General features: G+C 43.6%; 2 protein-coding genes across 2 annotated transcripts in view; both read right to left on the bottom strand.

Annotated features, from left to right (window-relative positions):
• LOC311119887 (HEPACAM family member 2-like) overlaps positions 1-191 on the bottom strand; it is a gene marked incomplete at its 5' end in the record, with an annotated part of 7,970 nt that extends 7,779 nt beyond the window's left edge. Inside the window, one exon of the mRNA XM_084157792.1 lies at positions 170-191. Within this exon, the coding sequence (XP_084013918.1) occupies positions 170-191 (22 nt within the window). The remainder of the gene's footprint in view (positions 1-169) is intronic.
• A 6,427-nt stretch (positions 192-6,618) lies between these two features.
• On the bottom strand, positions 6,619-19,041 carry LOC311111184 (HEPACAM family member 2-like). Its single transcript, XM_084153879.1, has 9 exons — positions 18,951-19,041; positions 12,682-13,041; positions 12,124-12,408; positions 9,559-9,858; positions 8,633-8,761; positions 8,358-8,379; positions 8,215-8,249; positions 7,734-7,807; positions 6,619-7,486 (listed from the first exon to the last, which is right to left on the bottom strand). Exons 1-9 carry the CDS (start codon positions 19,015-19,017, stop codon positions 7,352-7,354), a joined length of 1,407 nt encoding a protein of 468 aa, XP_084010005.1. The 5' UTR covers positions 19,018-19,041; the 3' UTR covers positions 6,619-7,351.
• Between the last annotated feature and the right edge of the window lie 514 nt (positions 19,042-19,555).

Genomic DNA, 19,555 nt, shown 5'->3' with positions numbered 1-19,555 from the left:
AGGAGAAGTTGCTCTCGGAGGATGTGTTGGTACCATTCTTTATTCATGGCTGTGTTCTTAGGCAAAATTGTGAGTGAGCCCACTCCCTTGGCTGAGAAGCAACCCCACACATGAATGGTCTCAGGATGCTTTACTGTTGGCATGACACAGGACTGATGGTAGCGCTAACCTTGTCTTTTCCGGACAAGCATTTTTCCGGATGCCCGAAACAATCGGAAAGGGGATTCATCAAAGAAAATGACTTTACCCCAGTCCTCAGCAGTCCAATCCCTGTACCTTTTGCAGAATATCAGTCTGTCCCTGATGTTTTTCCTGGAGAGAATTGGCTTCCTCGCTGCCCTTCTTGACACCAGGCCATCCTCCAAAAGTATTTGCCTCACTGTGCGTGCAGATGCACTCACACCTGCCTGCTGCCATTCATGAGCAAGCTCTGCACTGGTGGTGCCCCGATCCCGCAGCTGAATCAACTTTAGTAGATGGTCCTGGCGCTTGCTGGACTTTCTTGGGCGCCCTGAAGCCTTCTTCACAACAATTGAACCTCTCTCCTTGAAGTTCTTGATGGTCCGATAAATGGTTGATTTAGGTGCAATCTTACTAGTAGCAATATCCTTGCCTGTGAAGCCCTTCTTGTGCAAAGCAATGATGACGGCACGTGTTTCCTTGCAGGTAACCATGGTTAACACAGGAAGAACAATGATTTCAAGCACCACCCTCCTTTTAAAGCTTCCAGTCTGTTATTCTAACTCAATCAGCATGACAGAGTGATCTCCAGCCTTGTCCTCATCAACACTCTCACCTGTGTTAACGATAGAATCACTGACATGATGTCAGCTGGTCCTTTTGTGGCAGGGCTGAAATGCAGTGGAAATGTTTTGGGGGGATTAAGTTCATTTTCATGGCAAAGAGGGACTTTGCAATGAATTGCAATTCATCTGATCACTCTTCATAACATTCTGGAGTATATGCAAATTGACATCATAAAAACTGAGGCAGCAGACTTGGTGAAAATTTATATTTGTGTCATTCTCAAAACTTTTGACCACGACTGCACAGTCAGGTGGTTATTGGTTAACAGTAATGCCAACTGTCTGAACGCAGTGAAATGAAATAGCATCAGAGAGTTCTACTAAATTGAGCTTCACAGAAATTGAATTATTATACATCTCTGAAGAGAACTTACCTTGCTTGGGATCCTGAAGGTCTCCACAGGGCTGAGGTCTGCCATGCTCTCCTGTGGGCTTTTCAGACCCTGTCAACAAGAACAAGGATGAAGTTGGTATCTTACAGCAGACAGGTTTAGCTAAATGTATACTGTGTGCAGCAATCAATAGACAAAACGCCCCTTGGCTGAAGTCACACTGGTGAGTTAACTACTACAAGTCAACAACACAGCCAGTCTCTGACTACTAGGTGTTTGTGAAGTGTATGCCACAGACTGACACATAGCTAGTACTGCATATTAGCTAGCTATAGGCAACAAGACACAGATACAGATCTCAATAATGTCTGTAACTGATTGGCCCTGCTATTCATGTAAGCTAGCTAGCTACTAGCAAGCTGACATTATCTTGCTGCAAGTTGAGAACTTCCATATCCATTGTTTTCCCCTTAACGTTACTTGCTGCTGGCTAATGATACACTTCTCAGTCACTCAGAGCACGGCTGTACCTTGCTAGCAAGATAGCTAGCTAGCTAACATGTTTCCTCATTCAATGAGACAGCAATCTATATCTTAACTGGGATCTTGTTCTGTGGTTTAAATGGACCAAGATCATCGTTACCAATTATATTGTTATCGGATCAGATGTCAGCTGCAGTGCAAGCTACCTACATGACTAAGCCTGGACTAAACATCTCTTTCAATCTCTATTGATAATGCTTTTGAGTAGGAGTAATCTGTCTCTTGGAAACTGGCCCATTTTGTCATTGTTCAACATTGGGATTGTTCTTCTCCTGTGTCTTTCTTTGCTTTCTGTTTTTATTCTGTTTAGTTTGAATGGATGGTTGTTGAGTAGGACTGTCACCTAACTGAGGATGCATCCCAAAATGGCACCCTATTCCCTATATAGTGCACTACTTATGACTATAGCCCCACTATAGTCCCGCTGGAGACTCATCTCCCTCACTAACTTTAAGCATCAGTTGTCAGAGCACCTTACCGATCACTGCACCTGTACACAGCCCATCTGAAATTAGCCCACCCAACTACCTCATCCCTATATTGTTATTTATTTTGCTCTTTTGCACCCCAGTATCTCTATTTGCACATAATCTCTTGCACATCTAGCATTCCAGTGTTAATACTATTGTAATTATTTTGCACTATAGCCTATTTATTGCCTTACCTCCATAACTTGCTACATTTGCACACACTGTATATATATTTTCTGTTGTATTTTTGACTTTATGTTTTTTTTTACCCCATATGTAACTCTGTGTTGTTTTTATTGCACTGCTTTGCTTTATCTTGGCCAGGTCGCAGTTGTAAATGAGAACCTGTTCTCAACTGGCTTACCTGGTTAAATAAAGGTGAAATAAAAAAAATGGACCCTGGTCTAAAGTAGTGCACTATATAGGGAATAGGCGGCAGGTATCTTAGTGGGTAAGAGCGTTGTGCCAGTAACCGAAAGGTCGCTGGTTCTAATCTCAGAGCCGACTAGGTGGAAAATCTGTCTGTGCCCTTGAGCAAGGCACTTAACCCTAATTGCTCCTGTAAGTCGCTCTGGATAAGAGCGTCTGCTAAATGACTAAAATGTAAATGTAATGACTAGCATGCTACGGCTGTGTCAGTGCAAGGCGTTTGACAGGCTTCGGGGACTTTGATCACTTACCTGCCGGGCCATAAGTGACATTATCTTCTGCATCGTAAAATAAAGTTTTGTCCAACAGATAACCGGTTAATTTGAGATGATAATGCTTTACTGCCAACGATTCAGCTCCTGCTCTCGGCGAGAGAGAGGCCATGTTAGTTATCTATCACGTGATTATTTCTTGCAAGATATGGGAAGGGTAGTTCAATGGGTGCTACAGAGTGTGACGTGACAGCGATTTAAACTACATTTCCCTGCATTTACCTCATGCTGTCAAACCAGTAATTTGTTTATTTTCTATTTCTTGACAGTTTTCCACTAAAAATGTGTGTGAAGTTGTTTATTGAATGCAGTTCCAGCAGAGTAGAAGTGAATGCTAACCCACAGGTTTACAAAAAATATACATGTAATAAACCCTTTATTGAAGATCATGCCATTTCCATTTATTAAAACCACATACTGTACTGTGCCTCCAATGGCTACTGCCATTCCTGTGGCTTTCCAAAATTGTAAAGCAGAAGGTTAACTATACAATTTTACTTCAAGGTGTCTCCTGCAACCTCACCTGAACACAATATATGACAGTAGTAGGCTACTTACTGTAAGTGATGTGGTCTTTTGGATAGAGACACTTGTTATAAGGCTATAAATAGGTGTGTGTGTGTGTGTGTGTGTGTGTGTGTGTGTGTGTGTGTGTGTGTGTGTGTGTGTGTGTGTGTGTGTGTGGTAGTAGCCTATCACATAATGTAGCAGGTTGATTATGTAGCCTATCTTCCTACAACTCATTAATGAAGTAGGATAGTAATTAAATTACTACAGGCATGTTTGAAAAATCATGGGGTTAATTGAGGGGTTATTAGAACACATCATCTCAAGCACCAAACACTACTAGGCCTTACTGGTGCAGTAAAGCCTGGTTTAAAACAACACAACCTAACCTAGTTCCTGCTCCTGCTTAATGACACATCTCGCTACAGTATTTCCCTGTCAAATGAAGGCGAGGAGAGGTGCTGCCTCCAGGCACCAGTGTTGTTTGTCATTTAGTTGTATTGAGTGGATCCTCCCGTAAAGCATACAGAGAGACAGATGGACTTCCTACCAGAAGCCGACATCATAAAATAAACTCTGAATGCTGAATGCATTTGGTCAATATTATGCCCACAGCAAGCTCTCCAGTACTTTTCAGGGATAAACTAACACAGTTGACACAGCTAAAGGTGTTCTTGCAGTTGGTCTGCTTTTGCCCGAGTCATGAATCTAAATTAAGATTCTCTCTCTCCATCTCGCCCCTCGCCACTCTCTCTCCCTCCCTCTCTCTTCCTCACTCCCTTCCTCCCACACACACACACACACACACACACACACACACACACACACACACACACACACACACACACACACACACACACACACACACACACACACACACACACACACACACACACACACACACACACACACACACACACACACACACACACACACACAGACTAGTGGTCCTCTGTAGCTCAGCTGGTAGAGCACGGCGCTTGTAACGCCATGGTAGTGGGTTCGATCCCCGGGACCACCCATACACAAAAATGTATGCACGCATGACTGTAAGTCGCTTTGGATAAAAGCGTCTGCTAAATGGCATATTATTATTATTTATTATTATTATTCGGGACTAGGAGTCAGCAGGAGCAGATGGAAGGCAGAGTGCCACATGCTGAACCCTCCTTCTGTCACTCCCTCTCTTTAACCAGACCAGACCACGCCACACCACACCAGACCAGAACAGACCTATTTAGACCAGACCACATCAGACCACACCGGACCAGAACAGACCTGATCAAACCTGACCAGAACAGACCAGAACAGACCTGATCAGACCAGGCCTGACCAGACCACACCAGACCAGACCACACTAGACTACACCAGACCTGATCAGACCATACCAGACCTGATCAGACCAGACCTGAACAGACCAGAACAGACTAGAATGGCCAGACCTGATCAGACTAGAACAGACCAGTAACACAATTAAATAGAGCTGCATTCACTACCAGAATAAAGGACAACCTTTCACAACAAAATAAGATTATATTGTTGTCCAACTGAAATTTGACTTCTGTTTTTAACCCAACCCCTCCGAAAGACACACATACATACAGTACCAGTCAAAGGTTTGGACACACCTACTCATTCAAGGGTTTTTCTTTATTTTAACTATTTTCTACATTGTAGAATAATAGTGAAGACATCAAAACTATGAAATAACACATATGGAATCATGTAGTAACCAAAAAAGTGTTAAACAAATTTGAGATTCTTCAAATAGCCACCCTTTGCCTTGATGACAGCTTTGCACACTCTTGGCATTCTCTAAACCAGCTTCACCTGGAATGCTTTTCCAACAGTCATGAAGGAGTTCCCACATATGCTGAGCACTTGTTGGCTGCTGTTCCTTCACTCTGCCGTCTGACTGATCCCAAACCATCTCAATTAGGTTGAGGTAGGGGATTGTGGAGGCCAGGTCATCTGATGCAGCACTCCATCACTCTCTTTCTTGGAAAAATAGTCCTTACACAGCCTGGAGGTGTGTTGGGTCATTGTCCTGTTGAAAAACAAATGATAGCCCAAACCAGATGGAATGGCGTGTCACTGCAGAATGCTGTGGTAGCCATGCTGATTAAATGTGCCTTGAATTCTAAATAAATCACAGTCACCAGCAAAGCACCCCCACACCATAACACCTCCTCCTCCATGCTTTACGGTGGGAACTACACATGCGGAGATCATCCGTTCACCCACACCGCGTCTCACAAAGACACGGCGGTTTCAACCAAAAATCTCCAATTTGGACTCCGGACCAAAGGACAAATTTCCACCGGTCTAATGTCCATTGCTCGTGTTTCTTGGACCAAGCAGGTCTCTTCTTATTATTGGTGTCCTTTAGTAGTGGTTTCTTTGTAGCAATTCGACCATGAAGGCCTGATTTACACAGTCCCCTCTGAACAGTTGATGTTGAGATATGTGTTTTACTTGAACTCTGTGAAGCATTTACCCCCCTACCTTGTCACAACACAACTGATTGGCTCAAATGCATTAAGAAGGAAAGAAATTCCACAAATGAACATTTAAGAAGGCACACCTGTTAATTGAAATGCATTCCAGGTGACTACCTCATAAAGCTGGTTGAGAGAATGCCAAGAGTGTGCAAAGCTGTCATCAAGGCAAAGGGTGGCTATTTGAAGAATCTCAAATATAAAATATATTTTGATTTGTTTAACACTTTTTTGGTTACTACATGATTCCATATGTGTTATTTCATAGTTTTGATGTCTTCACTATTATTCTACAATGTAAATGTTTTTACAAATAAAGAAAAACCCTTGAATGAGTAGGTGTGTCCAAACTTTTCACTGGTAGTGTAGGTTATGGAGAGGTGCCATACTGGGAGCTAAGTGCCTTGCTCAAGGCAATGGCATGTAGGATTTGATTTCAGCAACCCTCCGGTTGCCAGCACACTTCCTGACAGATTTTTCCCCATCAGCCCTGGGATTTGAACTGGTTACCCTCCTGTTGTTGGCTTACCTCTCTCACCGCTAGGCTAACTGACACCCACCTAAAACCACTAAAGTTATACATTTATGACATTATGGGAGGCAGAAAACATTTATCATATAATGAATTATGGAAAGTTGCTGCTCTATCTGAGTCTAATCAAATTGTTATAAATCTTTATTAAAATACAAAAAGTACATATCTGTAACTGGAAACTGTACAATACTCTGCAGACAGGCAACAGCACATCTGGCATTTCAACCTCCGGTGGAGTGTATTTGACAATGTCGAGATAAAAAATGCTACATTCAGAAAGAGAGGACCATCAACCCGTTTACATGGAAATAAATAGGGCTTATTCAGTAAAACAAAATGTAAGTTCTTGAAAAAAAAATAAGTAATTGCAGTGTACTGTAGAATAGATGTATTTACATGCTGAAAAATTATGTTTGACAAAACAGCCATCAGACAGTATCTCGCATGTAATGTGATAATTAATTCATCCAAATATACTTGCCCACTTCCAGAGAGAGCTTGAATAGCACATTGAATATAAATACATTTTTAAGAGAAAAACATATTCATGAGATCTCAAAGGACACCATTGTACTTTAAATTAAATAAATACAGTATTTTAAAATAGTAAGTAAGACGTGGGAACTGTACCATATGTTCTTGTAGTGTAAATATCTTAGATTCCATTAGATCAATACAGTATATCTTATTGACACATTAAAGCTCATCCATTGATGAATAATGTCCATGGGATTTCAGAGAAGTGCTTGGGACTTTGGTGAAGGTATGTACACTTGTCAGGAGGAAAACCTCACTGGAGTTCATATACAAAATGGTCACAGACTGGGGTGTGTGTCCCAAATAGCACCCTTTTCCCTATGTAGTGCACTACTTTTGACCAGTGCCCATAGTGCATTATATAGAGAATATGGTTCCATTTGGGACTCAGAAAGTATCTTTAATAATATTCTGGTCTCTGGTTAGGCTTCACACTGCTTCAACAGCAGGCTCTGGGTAGCCAGCGTGGGAGTTTCAGGGATGTGCCTGATGACATCATAGATGGTGGTATGCAAATCCTGGACAGACTCCAGGTGTACCAGAGATCTGCTTGATGCCTGGGAAATGAAAACAAACACATTCAGGGACACTACATGTTATAGCAAACAGAGGGGGTGGGAATGGAACCCGGGTCGCACGTGTGAAAGGCAAACAGGCTACGCATTCCACCAATAGCATTAACCCATATGGGGGGGATTGTAACATGGGCTCATTAGCAAGGGTCACTACAATATGAAAGAGGTGTTCCGACAGAAAACTAGGAATTTTGTACCAAGCTGCATTGTTGCAAGACCTACAACATACCTGTGTAGATTCCATTTTCCCAGGTATAGAGACGAATTCATAGATGCCAAAGTCTTCAGTTGCGTCTTCATGACCTGCAAATACAATGTAGTTAATAGTTGATATCTTCACCTGTCTGTGTTCTGTCCTCTCTCCACTTACTTCCTGTTTCCTGTTCCTAGTAGACTATTTGATTTAGTCCCTGTCACTTTTGGTTTGGGGAAAACCAAATACTGCCCCACCATGGTTAAATGTATTGAACTTAGTTCACTAAAGCACAGACGAATCCAACTGAAACATAAAGAGATTATTAACAAAGCTAATGGACTAATATACCTGTACAAGGTAAACAAGTATGATTACTGTAATTGTTCTATGTTAGTGAAGGGTTTATGAAGAGTATTGTTTGTCTAGGGCTATGTACACGACAGTGCCTGACAACAGGCAGGAATGTAAGGGTATAAGCTATAAAGTAAACAGTGCAGGTGGAGAGGGAGCTTACCTGAACGGTGTGGGCGCTTCTGTTCTGTCAAAGGTCTGCATGGGAGAGGCAAAGAAACTTTAATTACATCCCTTTACTGCATGTAGGCTAACTAGACAAAGGTGCTTTATTCACGTGTAAGCTGTGATCACTAATGTTCTTACCTGTTATATATGTTCATGAGAACTGTAAAATAAACAGTAGAGGTTTTAAGATGATACTTTTTGCTCTTCATCAATAACAAAAATTATATGGAGAGTCAGAAGACATTATTTTATCCTAGATCCTGTTTCAGTTTGACATAGCATTTGCAGATTATTTACATTTACTGTACGGTGAACAAACTTCAAAATCTAGTGTCTACAGTAGTTGTGTGTGTTCTGTGGTCACAGTTGCTGCTGTCACCCTGAGTCCTTATGAAGATAATCATAACATCTACCTCTCTTGGGACGATGACAGGTCTTTATGAAGTAGACCAGTAACATACAGCCAGTAATGAACAGACAGGACAGAGTGATGCCAGCCAGAGGAGAGAATGAGCTGCTCTCCTGGACATATCTCTCCTTTCCTACAAATAAAAGAGAACAACTCTACATTCAGAATAACATTTCAAAACTTTAGGCAGGGCCGGTTTCCCAGACACACACTAAATGCTACTCATTTGAGAAGAGAGTCCAAGCTGAGAGTAAACTTGTCAACTCAGACCTGGTGGACACAGTATGTTTAGTTTGTTCATTTAATTTTTAGATACTTCTCAATAGGATATGTCATTTGCTATACAGTAGCCAAGATTGTGTGTATGTTTGTCCATTTGGAGACTGAAACCACCTACACATAGAAACTTCACACATGCAGTAAAACGTGGTCAACAATGAGACCAGCTGTTCTTTTTCTCTGTTTACTCTCCCATGGAGCCAGTGGACTTTTACACAGGCCAGGCACTTAGCAACTGAGAAGAAATACGATATTTATGATTCACCATGTGTGGGTGAATTACCTGGTTCTGTTCTAAAGGTACCTTTACTTTGGACTCTCTGCAAGCAAGGCTACTGCTCACATTTAGAAAGTTATACAATATAAACCATTTAGGTTTTAAATGTCGGTTACATTTGGCCCTCTGACATTACGTCTCATCTTTTCTTCTTCGTGGTCTTCCTGGCATGATAAGGTGCACAGTGTGTACCCAGACCTGATTCCCAGTCCCACCTATGCAATGCCAGCACCCCAGGCCAGTGTGTGTGTGTGTGTGTGTGTGTGTGTGTGTGTGTGTGTGTGTGTGTGTGTGTGTGTGGATGTGTGTGTTCCCAGTCCCTCCTACGTTCCCTCCAGCACCCCAGGTCAGCAGCCCAGTCCAGCTCTACCCACCTGTCCCGAGGCTGGCCACCACCAGGGTGAACTGGGTCTCGTCCTGCTTCTGGGTCACGTTGTTGAAGGCCCTACACAGGAACTCCTCGGCCTGGGCCAGTTTGTATGACGTGACCTCCAGGCGCAGTCCCACAGTGATGACCTCAGTGGCATTGTTGGTCTTGGAGATCCACATACAGCTGTTGGGAGGGTTGGAGTCGGCCTGACAGTTGAAGAACACCAGCTCACCAGGGTTCACTGTGAAGACCTCCCCGGTCCTCAGGCCATGGTCAGACTTTACAGCCAGGTTGTAAGGGCCATCTGGAAGATATCAGAGGGGTTCATACTGTCACAAACCAGCCCTCTGGGAACACTATGATCAACTTCAAACTCTATTGGGACTGTGGCAGCTAAGATAAATTGTTTTATTATCAATAATTCAGAATCTCATTAACTGACCAAACATGTCGTCCTATTGTAAGGCTGCTTTTGGCTCTTCATCACTAAAATTCAAAAGGCGCTCGCACATTTGAGCTATCTTTGTTGCAGGTGCATGGTAACATGAGAAAAAGAAGAAACCCACACACTGCCCTTGCTAGTATCACTGCTCTTTATTAAGCTTTACGCCACTACAAATCAGGTTTCAAGACATAGCGTGGTTTCACTGCTACAGGGACTAGTAGTAGATTTAGCCACGAATGTGTTGGTCATTTTCTGAAGTCCAGGTCTTCTCACGTCCTTTAGCCAAACAGGTGGCAATTACTGTATTTGCATTTATTTTTGTTATCAGTGTGTTAGCTTGAAGCAAGGCCATATGGCCTCTCAAACATTCAGGTTCTAGCGAAGGCGGTTTGCCATTGTAAAATGGCTGTCATATATTGAAAACAAAGCTGACATTAGCGCTGTGTGCCTCAGTTGCTAGGATATGCTACTAGTCACTGTGGTCTTCATATTGGCTTGCACATCGAGTTTGTTGATATGAAACCAAACTGGATGCATTAGACGGGGCCTATAATGAAATCTCAAATCCTCAGAAATGACAATGGCAATGTGATACTGAAATGTCTTAGGGAAGTGCTTCTCAAAGTGGGGCCTAGGGACCATTGGGGTCCTCCTTAGTAAGACGAAGAATAACCATGTATCAACGAAATAATAATAATAATAATAATATGCCATTTAGCAGACGCTTTTATCCAAAGCGACTTACAGTCATACATCTGTATATTATCAGTAATTATCTTCTCTCAGTTTCTACCCGTCTCTGCAATCCCAACTTGAAGTGTGTTGTCAGCAGCCATCAACATAACAGAATAATGTATATAATTGTAGCCCTTTGTTGATAAAAATCTCCAACAATCTCCAAACCTGCCACGACCAGCCTGGTTTCATTAACCCAACAGTGTCACGATAGCAATACGGCAATGATAGTATCGCCACAGGACAGTGGACCTCTGTCAGACATGCAAATTTGATATGGTTTGGATTTACATACTGGGATTACTCATAGAAGGCCAGGAGGATGTATTTACACTTCTTTAAAATGGGGACAATACAGTACGGAAAGTTGCCATTCATTTTCCTTCCCCAACCAAGCTCTGTGGTGTGCTGTTTTAGACAGACCAAGAGTGGTGTGCTGTTTTAGACAGACCAACAGTGGTGTGCTGTTTTAGACAGACCAAGAGTGGTGTGCTGTTTTAGACAGACCTACAGTGGTGTGCTGTTTTAGACAGACTAACATTGGTGTGCTGTTTTAGAAAGACCTACAGTGGTGTGCCGTTTTAGATAGACCTACAGTGGTGTGCTGTTTTAGACAGACCTACAGTGGTGTGCTGTTTTAGACAGACCAACAGTGGTGTGCTGTTTTAGACAGACCTACAGTGGTGTGCTGTTTTAGACAGACCTACAGTGGTGTGCTGTTTTAGACAGACCTACAGTGGTGTGCTGTTTTAGACAGACCTACAGTGGTGTGCTGTTTTAGACAGACTAACAGTGGTGTGCTGTTTTAGACAGACCAAGAGTGGTGTGCTGTTTTAGACAGACCTACAGTGGTGTGCTGTTTTAGACAGACTAACAGTGGTGTGCTGTTTTAGACAGACCAAGAGTGGTGTGCTGTTTTAGACAGACCTACAGTGGTGTGCTGTTTTAGACAGACTAACAGTGGTGTGCTGTTTTAGACAGACCAAGAGTGGTGTGCTGTTTTAGACAGACCTACAGTGGTGTGCTGTTTTAGACAGACCTACAGTGGTGTGCTGTTTTAGACAGACCTACAGTGGTGTGCTGTTTTAAACAGACTAACAGTGGTGTGCTGTTTTAGACAGACTAACAGTGGTGTGCTGTTTTAGACAGACCAAGAGTGGTGTGCTGTTTTAGACAGACCTACAGTGGTGTGCTGTTTTAGACAGACCTACAGTGGTGTGCTGTTTTAAACAGACCAAGAGTGGTGTGCTGTTTTAGACAGACCTACAGTGGTGTGCTGTTTTAGACAGACTAACAGTGGTGTGCTGTTTTAGACAGACCTACAGTGGTGTGCTGTTTTAGACATGACCTACAGTGGTGTGCTGTTTTAGACAGACCTACAGTACTTACAGAATACACTGAGGTCCTGTGTGTGGCTCTGTCTCTGGCTGATGTGGTTCCTGGCTAGGCAGTGGTACTGTCCAATGTCCTTCTTCCTCACAGGGCTTATCACCAGAGTAGAGTTATTGTGGGAGAACTGATGGCGATCACTAGCATCTAGGGGCATGTTGTTCCTCAGCCACTGGTACTGGACCCTGGTCCCATTCTCCACCCAGCAGGTCCACGTCACGTTCTCCTTGTCCTCAATGACTGTAGAAGATGGGGTCTTCTGGATAACAGGGGTGGACACAGGTACTGGAGAAGGGGAGAGATGGAACAGTGAGAATACTGATGATGAAAGGAACAGTACTGTAATGCAGGCCATTAAACAACTTAAGGGAAAGGTCTGTAAGTCTTTCCAAGTACATGGGAATTGTATTGATGCAGCCAGGCAGAAATGTTCCATACATGCATCATTCCACAATGATCAGCCTATGTACACAACAGATATAAGACGTATAGCTAGTCAATCAACGAAGCTAACATAGAGTATGACACAAGATTCCCTGGTGTCCACCACTAACTCACCATCTACGGTGACATGGATGGTCCTCTCAACCCTGACAAGCTCCTGTCTCTGGGGGAAGTGGATGTCCAGGTCCAGGTGATAGTCCCCTTCCGCCGCCTTGTCCAGCCTGGGGATCAGGAGAGAGGCATTGGGGGGCTGGAAGGAGAAGCGGTTCCTGTGTCTCATCGAGGCCACCATGATGGCTGAATGGTTGTGGAAGGTCACCAGGAGGGTTTTGGGGCCCCCCGGCCGGGTCTGGTACCAGCTACCCTGGATCTCAACATCCTTATTTTGGAAGTGAGTCTCCACGGAGAGGAGGAGGGACTTCCCTTTGACGCCATGGAGCACGGCCGGAACATGGACGAACTCTGAGTTTACTTCTGAAGGGGGAGGTAAGGAACGTGTGAGAGAGAGCATTATAGAGCAGGTAAGGAAGGGGTGAGAGAGGGAGGTATAGAGGAGGTAAGGAAGGGGTGAGAGAGAGCATTATAGAGCAGGTAAGGAAGGGGTGAGAGAGAGAGGTATAGAGCAGGTAAGGAAGGGGTGAGAGAGAGCATTATAGAGCAGGTAAGGAAGGGGTGAGAGAGGGAGGTATAGAGGAGGTAAGGAAGGGGTGAGAGAGAGAGGTATAGAGCAGGTAAGGAAGGGGTGAGAGAGAGAGGTATAGAGCAGGTAAGGAAGGGGTGAGAGAGAGCATTATAGAGCAGGTAAGGAAGGGGTGAGAGAGAGAGGTATAGAGCAGGTAAGGAAGGGGTGAGAGAGAGCATTATAGAGCAGGTAAGGAAGGGGTGAGAGAGGGAGGTATAGATGAGGTAAGGAGAGAGAGAGGGAGGTATAGAGAGAGAAAGAGAGAAAGTTTTAACAAATTAGTCTCAGAGGGTGGACTCTATCACACTAATAACAAATGCAACGTTTCTAGTTTGTGTACCTGTTCATGTGTTGGGCCACTGTGTTTTCTACCTTAAAGCCTGCAATGTTTCTCATTAGAGGAGGCCTGGCTGATTAGCCTTCCACTATAGATGTACCTAGTGTTATATGTTTCTGGGGGGGGGAGTTGTGTAAACATGTCACACATGAAGGTGCTGGTGCATACAAAACAGGTTTATAAAGCGTTTCAGAGTAAGAGTGCTGATCAAGGATCAGTTTTGCCTTTTCGATCATAATGAATAAGATTGTGCACTCCTGCTCCCAGATGCTTTATGAATAAGATCCCTGATCTTTTAATGAACATGAAAAGTAAAGATGGCAGTCTACAGCCTGTGCAGATTTATTTTCATTCTGCGCTTCTTAGAGCAGAAAGAGTTTGTTAGACTGAGATACCCTCCTATGTTTACATGATTGACACATCTGTGGCATGCTATCATTCCATTTACTTTATCCAGAACTCTGTCCTGAGGAAAGCAAATATTAACCCAATTCTTAGAGCCAATGACAAGCCTCATGTCTTGTTACTACTAACTGGTATTAAAGCAAACATCTTTACGCTGTATGATGCAGCCGTTGAATATTGTACACCTACTTTGCTCTGTTAACGTTACGGTAGCAAGCAGTTCCCATGAGGATTTTGCACACTGATAACTGACAGAAAAACAATCATCTTTGTGGTACGACATCCAATAGGGCAGGGTTCTTCAATTCCGGTCCTGGAGGGCCGAAACACTTCTGTTTTTTATTTCTACCTGGTAGTTAATTGCACTCACCTGGTGTCCCAGGTCTGAATTAGCCCCTGATTAGAAGGAGAGGATGAAAAACAGAGGTGTTTCGGCCCTCCAGGACTGGAATTGAAGAACCCTGCAATAGGGAATGGACTATGTTCGTGAACTGCCATTTCCTGTCATTGGGTTTGGTGTCTTCCACATTGTCTTTCTTTCTCAAAGTAACAAACGGAAAGTTTTGCAGATATTTTGCCAATGGCAGGGTTGGGTTTCTATGATCAGGAAGGGACTAGGTGATGTCATACTGTAAGTGTGTTGTTGCAGCTCAGATTAAGCAGCAGCAGGCAGGTAGCTAGGCGGTATACAGGTAAATACACTCACCCCCCCCCCTTCTCTTTCTCTTTCTCTTTCTCCACCTCCCTCTCCCTCTCTCTCCCCGCTCCCTCCCTCTCCCTCTCTCTCCCCGCTCCCGTATCACTTTCTCTCCCTTTCTGTTTCTACGCCCTCTGTCTTTTATCCCCCTCCCTCCCTCCCTCCCTCCCTCCCTCCCTCCCTCCCTCCCTCCCTCCCTCCCTCCCTCCCTCTCTGTCTCTGTCTCTCCCTCCCCCTCCCTCCCTCTTTCTTGCCCCTCACCCCACCCCTCTCTCTTCCTCCCCCACCTCTCTCTCCCTCCCTCCCTCCTTCCCCCTTCCTCCCCTCACCTCCATCCCTTCTCTCCCCCTCCCTCCCTCCCACCCTCTCTCTCTCCCTCTCTCTCCCTCCTGTGGACGTCACTGTTGTTCATCACAATAGATTAACTGTGTGCCTGGTGTTATGTCCTAAACTTCAACAATACAACAGCCTCCCCCCATCCATGTCACACTCCGAGTGGCCTGCAGGCCACGGGTAGCAGCTTGGCCATCACTGGGAGTGTTTGTGTGTGTGTGTGTGTGTGTGTGTGTGTGTGTGTGTGTGTGTGTGTGTGTGTGTGTGTGTGTGTGTGTGTGTGTGTGTGTGTGTGTGTGTGTGTGTGTGTGTGGTGTGTGTGTGTGTGTGTGTGTGTGTGTGTGTGTGTGTCTGTGTTTACTGTTTTTACTCCAGCAGAAGGTCTAGGAAGGCCTGTTGAATCAAACTGGTCTCAGAGCATTTTGTATTATTCTGTACGCAAATCCAAGACACTCCATTTCGTATGGTATGTTACGAATTACAATTCGTATGATACTGTATGTTACGAATTGCAATTCGTACAATATGTTAAGAATTTGCTAAACTTATGATGTTGTGAATTCCAAGAATCTTGAAAAAACGTATACTTAAAAACTGTAAATCAACCAATCCTCCATCGTTAACATAATGGAAAGGTCAAATGCTTTATTGTCTAAATGTTGAAAGTGCATGGGCAACGAATAGAAACCAAATGGTGCAGTTTGAAGCCATGGGACGGAGAGTGATGCGAGCCCTGGAGATGGGGGTGTGAGCAGGTGGGTCTGGGCAGGTGTGATGACGTTGATGTTTGTGTGCATCTGTATGCTGTCGTTTGTATGTGCATGTTTTCTATTGTAAAAAAATGTATCGTACCAAAACATTTTTACAAATTCCAACTTGTTGTGACTAATGTTAGCTGGGTGGCTAGGTGGCTAACGTTAGCTCTAAGAGTTAGGGGTTAAGGTTAGGAGTTAGGTTAAAGGGTTAAGGTTAGGGTTAGGAGTTAGGTTAAAGAGTTGAAGTTAGGGTTAGGGTTAGGGGAAGGGTTAGCTAACATGCTAAGTAGTTGCAAAGTAGCTCAAAAGTTGCTAATCAGCTAAAATGCTAAAGTTGTTCATGATGAAATTTGAACACACAACCTTTGGGTTGCTAGACATTCGCATTATATGCCCAACCAACCACCCTCCTTTAATTTTTGCCTTAAAAGTAACATTCTATCTTATGTAACCATACCAAATCGTTCACAAACATTGGCACATTTTAAGATCCGATGACAGTATTGGTAATGTGTTTTCGGACCCTCCCTTGGTCGTATTCTCGCGGGGCAGAGGTAAACTCTGATTTACCACCACAAAATACCTCTAACGTCTCCTTGCGCCTCTACTGGATCGAAACTACAAGTGTAATGGCTGTGCTCAATGCAATGGCACTTACAAATGTAGATCCTTCAAACACCCCCAAACAGGAAAGCCGATCCCAATGAAAGGTGTTATCACGTACTCCACTAAGGCAGTTATTTATCTATAACTTATCCCTGTGGTAAACCTTATGTGGGCAAAACGAAGCGCAAACTAAAACTACGAATCTCTGAACATCGTAGCACCATTAGGTTCAGACACTCGACGTACCCAGTTGCGGCCCACTTTTTGGAAGTGTACCACTATATTTTGTCCCTTAGCTATATTGGCATCGAACACATCACCCTCCCTAGGAGAGGGGGTGACCTCGACAATTTATTGTTAACGTGAGAGGCCGCCTGGATCTTTAATTTAAAGACCATTGCATGCACACTTCGGTCTCAACGTAGAGTTTGATCTGAAGCCATTCTTGTGATTATTGTGTTTTTGCTATCCATTGTAAATAATGTTTGTAGGCCTATGTAGCCAAATTGTATTTCTGATCGTATGTTATCCATTCATGATTTGTATATGTTCTATTTATATCTGTAAATCAACCAATGAAATCAAGCCACAGCCGGCCATGATTACAGACACCTGTGTGTCCTTTGAAACTATATAAACTAGTGACCTGCAGTGTTTGTCATTATACAAAATGTTGGCTATAGAATGATTGCATCTGAGCTCCTAGAGTGTGCGGCTCTCCTTTTCTTTTCCAACTATACCTAACGTAACATATACTGTGTCCCGGATTTATGTTTACTACAGTATGTTACGTCTAGTCTATGAGACTAGTCTGCTTGATAATAAGCAGGACAAGAGTGTGCTGAACCCACTGCTGCCACTGTTGTCTCTAAACAAGCCCGGGATTGTTGGGTTGATAAGAGCAGGGGTGAAAGTAAGCTAGTACAGTCCGGTACGACGTCCTGGCAAAATAAATAGTGGGGTATACGCCTTAATGGTAAAACGTGAGCCCATCACAATAATTAACACAAAATGCCTGGAAAACTATAGGCTATTACACCATAATTTAACGTTACCGCACACGGAAAGCAGTGGATGCATAAATTCAGGCTACAGGAGTAAGGCCTACACATGAAGGTGTTTTGTAACAGATGTCTCTTTCCATTCATCAAATTGCGGGTGCACAGTGCACTGTTTGGATGCTGGAATAATCTTTGGAGTGGACTAACATGCACGGGTAGCCTAGCTTTAATGAAGTGATCAAACATCATGACTGGTTGTGTTTATGCCACATTAAAAGGTAATACATGTTAAATGAAGGATTGCATGTGGTCCTCTGTAGCTCAGCTGGTAGAGCACGGCGCTTGTAACGCCAAGGTAGTGGGTTTGATCCCCGGGACCACCCATACACAAAAAATGTATGCACGCATGACTGTAAGTCGCTTTGGATAAAAGCGTCTGCTAAATGGCATATTATATTAAAGGTGATATGTCCAATCTTTACTAGGCCTAGTCTACTATGCCCACAGAGATCATATGAAATTAATAGGGATACAAGATGTCATTCTATGATTAGGCTACACCTAGGCTGTAACAGAAAAATTGTGCAGATGCTTGGGTGTCCCGTACCGGTAAGACATCTACTTTCACCACTGGATAAGAGACAGTGGACATTACTGAGACAACGGGCTCTGAGGAGGTGAGGGGATGTATTCACTGACACACACACACACACACACTCGTAAACACACACTCCGCCCGTTGACACCTCTGTTTGGATCCCAAATAAAGGCCACCAGCACCATTGGCCAGCTGAATGCTGCTGGTACACCACAATCAAGTGTCCCCCTCCTCCTTCCTTGATTACACAAACAAGACCTTTCAAGTGAAGTTGATCACACTAACAGTCTCTGAAGTGAACTCTATTGTTGTGTTAGGGCATCAGGGGGTGGTCTTATCTGGTCATGTGACATTGGTTGGATATCTGTTATCATCAGCAGGGACGACTGGCCATAGGGCAATTCTGGCAAATGCCAGATGGACTGAACCATCTAAATTGCCCCCCCCCCGTCCCTGATTAGACAGACTCCAAGCTAAGTCAGCAGAGACCTCGTTGATGAACTCTTTCCAGTGTGTCATTCCTGCCTCTTCTGCTTACTACAGAAATGCTAAAATCCCCCTCATTACGACCATAAAGGTCAAACCAAAAAACCCATATGAACACATGCAATCAGATCATAAATATCGGTAGCTACTGCAATCTAACATACCTACGTAGTAACAACTTAGTCAACCACCATAGAATCATCATGGACCAACACGGACATCAACGCTTTGCAATAACACACATGCATATATCTGTCCTATACACTATGATTAAATAAGTACCATTCTATTATGTGCGTAATAACTGATCAAATCAAATACAGTCTAATGGCTCGATCATGATCAAACTAATGAAAGATAATTGTCAATGTTGATGTTGATGTGGGACCATATTGCAACGCTTTTAGTTACACTCGCAAAACATTTAATGAATTTCTCCTGAAATTACATTCAATAAACATGTGTTTTTCTTCTTCCTCTTACCTGAGTGAGTAAATAGTGCAGTGTAGAAACACAGAGCGACAAAGGTCCTTCTTCCAGGGGCCTCCATTAGTGCATCCTATATCCTCTGAGGAGTTGTCTGCTCTGGCTTGAGACTGTGACAGTGAGGGAGGGAGGGAGGGAGGGAGGGAGGGAGGGAGGGAGGGAGGGAGGGAGGGAGGGAGGGAGGGAGGGAGGGGAACATAACTGGTGGTGACAACATTTGCCAGGGAAATAAGCCAGCAGCACAGGCCCCTCCCATGTGACTCGAGTGGGAGAGGTAGCCTACACCTGACAGGCACAGGAACAGCATGGCCGCCACACCTTGTGCCTGGTCATGGCTAGACATTGAAACAGCTTCTGTCAAATTGTTTGCATTTTAGCTAACCCTAACTATTTTCCTAACCTAAACCTAATTCTCCTAAACTGCTACGTTAATTCTGCTAACCTGCTGCATAAGTTCGCCTAGAAAGTCAATTCTGGTCAATTCTGACATAAGCTGTATACTATCTAGTCAAAATGTAATGTAAATGTATCTTTGTGCCTGTATTTCACTAAGCCTGAGGGTCACAGGCACAAGGATTTACATTACATGTTTGTCATTTAGC

This window comes from Coregonus lavaretus (assembly GCF_964263955.1).
Source record: "Coregonus lavaretus genome assembly, chromosome: 3".
NCBI classification, from domain to species: domain Eukaryota; kingdom Metazoa; phylum Chordata; class Actinopteri; order Salmoniformes; family Salmonidae; genus Coregonus; species Coregonus lavaretus.
The sequence above is the reverse complement of the archived record's forward strand: the minus strand, read 5'-3'. Positions and strand labels throughout refer to the sequence as shown.